The sequence below is a fragment of the Gavialis gangeticus genome, unplaced genomic scaffold (assembly GCF_001723915.1).
Source record: "Gavialis gangeticus isolate Ggan-Ray unplaced genomic scaffold, GavGan_comp1, whole genome shotgun sequence".
NCBI classification, from domain to species: domain Eukaryota; kingdom Metazoa; phylum Chordata; order Crocodylia; family Gavialidae; genus Gavialis; species Gavialis gangeticus.
The window spans coordinates 8936721-8946154 of NW_017729020.1; the positions used below are offsets into that span (position 1 = coordinate 8936721).

At 53.0% G+C, this 9434-nt stretch overlaps 1 protein-coding gene across 1 annotated transcript in view; it reads right to left on the minus strand.

Moving 5' to 3' along the window:
- Positions 1-651: 651 nt before the first annotated feature.
- RNF122 (ring finger protein 122) overlaps positions 652-9434 on the minus strand; it is a 25261-nt gene continuing 16478 nt past the window's right edge. Inside the window, exons 3-6 of the mRNA XM_019514512.1 lie at positions 4257-4302; positions 2990-3031; positions 2739-2821; positions 652-1975 (exon numbers count right to left, since the gene is read on the minus strand). Coding sequence (XP_019370057.1) covers positions 1861-1975; positions 2739-2821; positions 2990-3031; positions 4257-4302 — 286 coding nt within the window. The 3' untranslated portion in view covers positions 652-1860. The remainder of the gene's footprint in view (positions 1976-2738; positions 2822-2989; positions 3032-4256; positions 4303-9434) is intronic.

Consider the following 9434-nt stretch of genomic DNA (forward strand, 5'->3'; position numbering starts at 1 on the left):
AGCAAGCTAGAGGGAAAGCCTGAGAGCAGCCCACCATCACCATAAATTGTGTAGCTGAGATCCTCCCCCTGGCAGGCTTTAGTAGACTCTGGCAGGGGCGCCTGCTCACAAGGCACTGGGCAGGTCTCCACCCTCAACTACACCATGCTATTCAAGGCTGAGAAGAAGGGGATGTCTAAGTAAAACCACCTGGGCTCAAAACCATGCTCATGGTATCTCCCCTGACAGCTACCAGTGTGAACTGTAAGATACAGCGAAATAGTAACGTCCCTCCCAGTGCATTTAACAAATTGCACTTCACAGGCCCCACGAGTTGTGGCCACTTTACAGAAGAGGAAATGGAGGCACCAAGAAGTTGTGGCCGGCGAAGAGATTGCTCAATGAATCAGCAGCTGAGCTAGCTACAGAGCCCAAGAGCCCTAGCTTCCTGCCCTGCTGCTATAATCAGTCTTTCTTTCTCATTTAATTCCCTTAAAACATTCATGGTAGGCTGAAATCTCTGCACTTCAGGCCACAGGTGATTTTTTTTGACAATACAAGTAATGCAGTGTTTTCAGGGAGGTGGAGAAGGAATGAACACAAAACACTTCTTTGTGTTGGGATCTCTTGTTTTGCAGACACTCCTGGTTAGAAACAGTCACAGCCGGAACAGACTGAAATGACTTCAGTTTAATTATTGTTTTACATAAAACTGTACAACCCCCACCCTCCGGGGTGCGTAGAAAGCCTGAGACAATTAGGAAAGTATTACATACAAAAATACTATTTACAGTGAAACAGGAAATGGAGGTTGGGGGGGGATCAGGACTAGATTTTACCTACATCAATGGTTCTTCTCTCTCTCTCTCACTTCACCCTTTCCACCTTGCAAGGCTGCACTTTCAATATGCAAACAGAATGATCTCAGAGCACTTTTCTTGATCTGTGCAGTCTCTGAGCAGGAAAACCCACAGCTGATTTAACCCCTTCCCTCCTTACGAAAAACCAGCACTCTCTATGTGAGCTGTTCTCCCTTTCCACCCCACCAAAACCATTGCCCCTTGCTGCCACCAAAGGGGAAAGTTCCTCACTCCCTCACCCCAAGCAAGCACCCAGGGCTGAATGTGAGCCTCTAAATGCCCCTCACATCCTTGTATCCATCTAGCATGAAATGCCCTCTGCAGCTTTTGTGTTTTCGCCCATGCATACACGCTGGCTATTCTTGGAAATGACCAAACCACTCATTGTTGGGCTGGAGAGAAGAATCAGTGCAAGGATGGTCTCTGTCTGGCTATAGCCATGCTTTGACCCTTTAAAAGGAGTCCGATGGAAGAGGTTAGGGCCCCCAGAGTCGCTTCTGGTGTTACAAGTGGGCTATATCTAGCCTGCTTAGCCCCAAAGTGATGGGGGGGCTCCAAGCACCTAGGTCTAAGCTATAATTCGATGGGGTGAGGGAGGCTCCCGGCCCACTTGACATTTCCAGCTCGGTGGTTTCTCAGGGAAACGTCCTGTTTCAGAAGCCTGATGCAAAGGACTCGGTGCCAGCAACAAGCACCAGGAAGGTTTAGACTCCCAGGCCCTTTGTGCATCAGAGTTCATGATGCTTAGGCCCCAGCAATCCCAATACCGAGACAACCCCTCCTCAGTGTAAATGTGAGGGGTGGAGGGGGGTCTTCCAACTTCAGCACTGGAGGTGAAAGGCCAGTCGGGCTTGCTTTCCTCCTGTGTGCATGGCAGATGTCTGTCCCCAAGCACTCAGAGGGGCCTGTTGCGGGCTGCTCAGTCATCCATGCGGTGGTGGGGTTCGAGTGCAGCGATCGCCAGAAAATGCTCTGCTGGCTTTGGCTTTGGCTTTGGCTTTGGCGGGGAGAAGAGGAGCCCTCACACCAGCTCATCCAGGAGGGTCCCGATGCCTTGGTGGGGCTCTGTGGAGCCTGCAATAGGTTTGTTGCACATCGGGCACACGCAGCGCACTTCCAGCCATTTCACAAGACACCTGCGGGCCACAAGCAAAAAGACAGTGGGTGGGTGGCTCCGGCTCCCTTCCTCAGGTCCCTGGGCTCTTTTCCCAAGCACCAGGTCACCAAACCCATGGGGCTCCTGCCACTGACAGGCACCCAACCCTTCTTTCTTCCTGCTCTCCTCCCATTACCTTCCCTTGACTACCAAATTGCCGCTGCACATTAACCAGAGAGGGTCAGCCCTAGGGAGCGCCTCTTGCTGCAGCACCCTGCCCTCTTACTAGTTTGGAAATGAGCTCCATGGAGAGAGGAAGAAACAACGAGGAGAGCAGGGGCTCTGTGCTCCCGGGGGAATCGTTCTCCTTCCAGTGCCCAACCCGGTCCGTTGTCATGCTGATATTTGGAGCGGCTGAGATGGGAATCACCCGACCAGGCTGGGTCTTAACCCTCCCAGGGAGTTGGCCATGCTGGCTCCGCAGCCAGGGAAAGCTTGGATGCTTGCTAAAAGCTAGACTGGGAGCAGATGATGAAGATAATATTGGGTGCACCAATTTTTTCCCATCCAAGTTGCTGAAGGCTGCTCTTCGGCAGCCGGAGAGGGAGCAAGGTCCAGATGCTGGGTCTCTTACCACCCAGGAGTGACGTGGGGCATAGAGCGAGCCTCTTGCACACTTGGAGCACATCTGTGGCGCCAGGCCTCTACCTGATTGTAAGCATGAGCGGTGTAACCACACAGCAGGCCTCCTGCCCGCATGGGAGCCCAAAGCAAGCAATGGGCTGTCCTTGGCAGCTACTCACTTTCTGTGGAAGGCATGTTGGCATGGCAACACTCCCAGCTCATCTTTCACTTTAAAATCTTCCAGGCAGACGGCACAGGTCTGCTGCGGGGAAACAGAAGGGGAGGGACAAACAGGCAGGACAAAGCATCACGACAAAACTCAGAAAACAGTCTCCGAGCATCGCCTGCTGGCAAGGGGCTCCCCCCTGCAGCCTCCCCCCTGGATGCTGCCAGAAACCCCAGTCTCGCTGCTCAGGGTGGGCAGACTTACCCCTTGCAAGTTTAACTTCTTGGCATCACCCTTCAAAACCACCTGGAGGGCACAAGGGGAAAGGAGGCAGCAGATTAGTATCAGAAACAACTGGCAAAGAGGCCGGGGTGGTGATGAGAGTGAGTGCTGGGCTGGGGGAGCTGTCTTGGTGGCAGAGGTGATATCTTTGCTTAGGCCAACTAGGTATTTGCCAAAAAAAATCTTGATTTGCAAGCTTTTGGGCGCACGCACCCTTCATCAGGCATAGGAGATTGCAAGGACTGTACAAGTTCTCCTAGGTCGAAAAGAAAAGTCATATTTTACAACCAGGGCGAGCCACGCAGCTGCTCCCCAGGGAGCAGCTCCCCAGGGTAGCCCCGGGACTGGCGTTAGCAGGGCAGGACTCACGAGTCTTGGCAGGGCCTGGACTGGAAGAGCAGGTTGGGCGGCAGGTCATGAACGAGGAAAAGCAACAGAGCTGCCAGGAATCGCAGAACCAGAATAGCCGGTCCGGCCGCACGCCGGCAGCTGCCAGGGGTCGCAGATCCCGAACAGCTAGCGGGGCTGCAGGCCCTCCACACGCCCACTCCAGCTGGCACTGCTATGCCCCCGTCCCTGGTTTCTCTCCCCAAATAACACCCCTTTTGGGACTCAGCAGCAGGCTTTGGGCAAAGAGCCTCTGAAATAGCTGGTCGTTTCCCTGCAGAGGGCAGCAACTGGCCATCTTGGCTTACCTCCCCTGCTTTACATTGTAATCACTTATTATAGGTTGGCCTCTACCAGTACAGACCTCGTTTCTCCGTGTGGCCAGTTTTCCCCTTCCACCGGCTCAGCTTTGATGCTTTTTTCCGCTCAGTGGCATTTGCGAGCTGATAGCTCAGCCCTAAATGAAGCCAGAGGCCGATACACGGCTGCACTACAGCACTATTCCTCTTCAGCCACAAAGCCTTCATGCTCAGGAAGTAAGTGGGATGGAGGGTTCCCTGCACAGGAGTGACTTTTATCCTCTTGGGAACATATACTGGGATCCTGCCTCTGGAGAGCAGAAAGCAGCCCAGGAGCTGGTAGTTCACCCCTAGGTGAACAGTTTTGCACTAATGTTATCCCTTTGGATGGCTTTTTGACTTGTGCAGAACGTAAAAGTTGTCGGTCCTGCTCCTTATGGACCAGTGCCCCTCCGTGGCACTTATCTACTTACGTGTAAATAGGTAGATAAGTGCCAGGGCCAATACCACAGGCCCAGTGCTAAACTGTATAGGAGTAAATGGAAATCAACCCCAGACTTTACCTCCTTGTATCCAAATCTCTCGCTCTGGGCCTGATGACGAAGTTTGCTAGGGAGGGAAAAAAAAATATATATTCTGTTATAAACTCCACTGTGCATAAAACAACAGTTCAGGCTGATAAGGGACACTGATGCAAGCTGAAGCCAGTGAAACCCAGAAAATGCAGCACGTCTATCAGGAATGTATGCATCAGGAAATACAGTGTTTTTATCACCTACAAATCCACCAACACAATCGCATCATCCGTTTCCCCTCAAGCCCACGCCGACCACGGTCAGAAAAGTTATATTCAGGCTACCTTTGCTGCTCTGACCTTCAGGCAAGTCTAACTGGACATGGGAATTTCAGCGGCATAATGAGGAAATCACAGCCACACCTGCAGCAAGCTATGGACGCAAATCTGCCCAAACTCCAGCAGAGGCACAGGGGAAGCTCAGCTTTGGACCCTGGGATAGGACAGGGTTCGAATTAATCACGACCCATCACAACTTTAGCCATGAAAGCTGTTTAGGATCTGGTAACTGGTGACCTCTGTCCAACTCATCTTGGGACAACCGCTTATCTCACAGAAAAACAACCTTCCCATTTGCTATCAACAGGCCCCTTTGCTGCTGCTTTGCCAGAGAAGCCAAGGAATGAATGGGCCCCGGAGAATGAGTTCCCTTCTTCTGGCTTCACCAAGATGATCACCCAGGGAAAGAAAGGATAATTGTATGAAAACTGTGGGACAATGCATGTTTATTAAGTGACAGCACCCCAAAGATATTTATTCATGGAGCAAAATCCTGTACTGCAACCACAGTGAATGAGCCTTTTCATAGTCCTGGCTTGAGAACAGACCTCTTTCTGACCAAATGCATCATCGCCGGGCCTTAGTGGATATGGGTCATAGGACATCAGGCATCAAATAAGGGACATTTTTTATCATTCAGGACAAGGGGGCACAGTTGGGCACATTGACAGGGGCACAGTATGAAGGCTGCTGCCTGCTCAGTACTGGTCCCATGGATAAATGGGCAACTCCAGAGCTTTCAGTCGAGAACCCTTTGCCAATACTAAAGTCAATATTAATGCTCCCATGCTGCACATGTCCTTAAATCGGCTCAGAGCGTCACAGTTAATGTTTACAAGTCACTTTTTTCACTTTCGAGGATCAGCCCTGCTCTCTGCCTTCCTCAAAGCTGAACCCCAGGTGGAAACAGCGCAATACTTTCAGCGTAGGGTGCTGCCATTTGGGGGAGCCTGACGAGAGATGCCTTGGGCCTGCTCTCTGGCATACCAGCCCCTGCATTTCAGGTTCACTTCAGCAAGAATAGTTTTTGCTGAAAATCGGGTGCCTCGTGAAGGGCATCTTTGCAATAGGAGCCTCTAAACTCAAAGACTGGCCTGTGGCATTGTAGCTGTGGGGACTTGTTTAAGGTCAGGGATAGGGATCAATGCCAGAGGAGGGAGCGGAACTGATAACCCCACATAAGCACAGGGACCACAAAGCCAGGACTCTCCACGGGCCAAATCAACCTGAGTCTGTGTCCCTTCGCTGCTTGGAAAGAGAAACCTCTGAGCCAAGATGCTGCCAGGGAGGGGATTATTTTGGTCATTATTTCTTCTTTGCATTTTTCCCTTTTCATTGCAGCAGCTCAGAGGGTTTGGGTTGGGGGGGGTGGGGCACTGAGCTCGCATTCACTGCTCACTTCTGTTTTGCAAAGGCAGCCAGCTCATGGCTGATCAGAGCCTAGCGTCTCCTGAAATATCATCAGGAATTGGAGGACAGGGCCCGATAAGATCATGCAGCCTGCGGCCCTAATTGTTTCGCTTAGGAAGTAGTTAGAGTTCCAGGAAGCGCTGTATTTCCAGAGCAATGCTGACCCGCCAGCAGCCGCTAAGCCTGGCCTGGCCCTGACCTTGGACTGAGGATGGGGGTGGCCAGCACTTTCACAGGACTCCAGGGGGACGTGATGTATGGCGGTGATAAAAGAAACTCCCAGCCCGGCGCAGGCAACTGCTCGCTTGTTTGTCTCCCCTGCAAGCGAGGCCTGGAGAAATGCCGCCACTGGCCCCCACAGATGTGGAAACACTTCTTGGATGAGGGATACCCTTCCATTATCTTGGCTGAGCACCGCGGGGGCCTGGGAGGTCCGTTCCCCCAGCGACTGAGCCGTATCTGCAATTTGGACATTGCTTCCCTTCCTGCTGCCAGACCCTTGCAAACTGGATCCAGCCCCAGAGGGAGAGGAGGGCTGCTCTGCAAACACCCAGCGGCCATGAGGGGGAGGCCGAGTGGCTGGGAACATGTAGTGTGAACCGATAATACTTGCACCAGGGACAGAGTGGCCCTCCTGGATCATGGGACAGCAGGCTTTCTCTTCCTGTTCACTCCTCGCCCGCTTTGATCCGTGCACGTGGAGCCAGCTCCTTTGGGATGGGACAGGGCACCGCACCTGGTCACTCCATCCCCCAGTTTTTGCAGCCTCCTCCCTGCCCTCTTTGCTCTGGTCTAGGACGCCAAACTCTCACTTGCCCCCAGCTGCTGGCCTGCAATGAACAGGGAACTATTTCCCTGTTGAGTTACAGATCTCCCACCCACAACGCGAACTGCAATCAAGGGCCAGGACTACCTGGCTCACACCACCTCCCCGTGCAGGATGATCACCACTGACAATATGAATCTAACCCCCCATGTCCATCCCTATGCATGTCCTGTGTCCCTGTGCTGTGAGCCTGGAGTCCATATATGCTCCTGCACAGAGCCCAGGCCTCTACAGCTGGACATAAGGGAGTAAGTTAGCAGGGAGCAGTAGTAGGCTGTTATCTTCCAGTGAACCAGCCACAGGAAGGAAGGACGTGAAACAGCACAGAGGTCGTCTTTATAGTCCACGTGAGTTGTGGGAGCAAAATGGCAGGTGTTCCTACGGAGAGGTAGGGGTGGCTGGCCCGAGGTTACGTGCCTCTGCCTTGGCTGCATCTCATTGCATGTCTCCCAAGGTCTTAGCTTATTCCCAGCCTCCAAGTACATGTGAGGCAGCAAAGGCCTGAAAACCCCTGCCCCACTCTCGCCCACCCCCACATGCACACGCGCACAGACAGAACGGCCTTTATGTGCTGCCGTCAGGAGCAGAGGAACAGCTGCAGAAACAGCCCACTATCAACCAGAATAATTTCCCAGGCAACCTCTGTCCCCGTGCACCCCACCCCCCCAACGCACACACGCCAGATGAGACAACCAGGCTCATTATCCAAGCCACAAAAGCCCGGAGTCCCTCAGCACCTCCTCCAAACCCAGCGCCCTTTCGTCTATTTGCTTTTATTAATGAGACTGAAAACGCTAGGCTGAAGCAGAAGCTGGGGCCGAGGGACAGGTCCTAGCCACGGTCCCTTACAATGAGTGAGCACTAGCCAAAGGCACGGTGCTCCCTTAAACAGCACCCTAGGGAGCAGCTTTGGGGGAAGAAGGGGGTTGTGGTGCCATATCTCAGTGCAGAGGCAGGTACTGCTCTGCCAGGGGCTGGAGACTTGGGCCACAAAGGTTGAGGAGTGGACCGACTGCACCTCTCTGCTGGGGAGACCATGGTTTCCTGTGGGTTGGTTTCCCCCTTTCAAAGGACAAAGACTTTTTTGGACCTCACCCGCAAAGGAAGCTATCGCTGCAGGACAGAGAGGGGCCCAGCAGGGCTGGGGAGAGCCCGGGATGGAAATAGCTGCTGATCAGGACAAGGGTGCAAAGCCAGGGTCTCGGGACAAGTCAGGTGCAAGAAGCATCAGCGGCGCTGGGAGAGCCCCGCGGTGAAGTCTTGAATTCAGCATTGCCTAATCCGCTGAGTCCTTTCCAGAAATCCCAGCTGCTGCTACACTTAGTGTTTAAAAATAGCCTGCTTTTAATAGGCAAGGGTAATGTAAAGATACATCCTCTCACTGTATGCCACAGCATCTCCCCCTTCCCTCATAAACAATGCATCCATCCCGCTCGGTCACCTGAATAATACGAACCCCCTTCCTGCCATTTCCTGCTCTGCTCAGTCCCCGTCGTGTACTCAGATGGAGCCCTGTTGAGACCGGGATTTTGGCTTGGCTCAGAGCCCTGCAGGGAGCTGATTGTTTGGTCCTTGGGGGAATGGGGCGACTGCTCTTGGCAAATGGTTCCCAGCAGGTTACGAAAATAAACAACAGAGGCACTGGCAAGGAGTTTGCTCCAAGCAGGGTTAGACAATGCGGTGCTCGAACCGCCTGGGTCTACGGACGCTCCTGCTCCCAATCGTGCTCCTCTGCTTGGAGCTGCTGGAAAAGCCTGGCTTCAGAGATTTTCCCCAGGTCCAGCCAGGACAAAATCTAGGGGTGCTGATTCTCACGTCCGGGCTGGAACTACTAGCCCACCCCTCTTTCATGGGCTCGTGTGTCCTTGGATGCAAGTTGACTCGGCGGCCACCAACAGAGGGGATGCTCCTGTCCACCTGTTCTTGCCACTTGTCTATCTTGGGGATCTGTGTTTGAGGCAGGAGAAGTGCTCCTTTCCGGCCCTGGACATGGGACGTGTCAGTGTGTTGCACACGGCTGAGGAACAGCTGCCGTTCCCAGAGGTGACACGTGGAGGGGTCGGATGACAGAAGAAACCTCCAAAGAAGAGAAGGGAAACTGCTGCTCACAGGCAGCTCTGGAGATGAGAGCAGCTGGGATTAAAATCCTCACGCCTGCCAGATTCGCTTCCAGAAACCTTCTCCCAGGTGCCATCCTTTGCTGGGGAGAGCTCCCCCAGGTATTATTCCACCTGCCCGGCCAGGGGGAATACAGGGTTAACTCCAAAAGAGCTGTAACACTAGCCATGCTCTGAAACTCAAGACAGATTGATGGGCCCTAGTGACACACATGAGATTAATTTCTTCTAATTTGCTTAATACAAATAATAGATCTCAGAATATGACTGGAGGCGACAGGCAGCCTTTGGGAGGCTATTAGAGGCTTCTAAAAATAGTCCCCGATCTCTCAGATGAAGCTGGTGCTGTATCCAGAATTTCTCCCGAGTGGGTGACCCCAGGGTCAGCTCCTTTGCTGGCCACCCTGTCCCTCTCTACCCCACAAACACAGATCTGTGACCTTATAACCATGGGGCTGATCATTTGATTCCTTGGGGGACAGAAGGAGATGGGATAATTGCTCTTAACCAGTGGCTCCCAGCAGGTGAGGGGGAG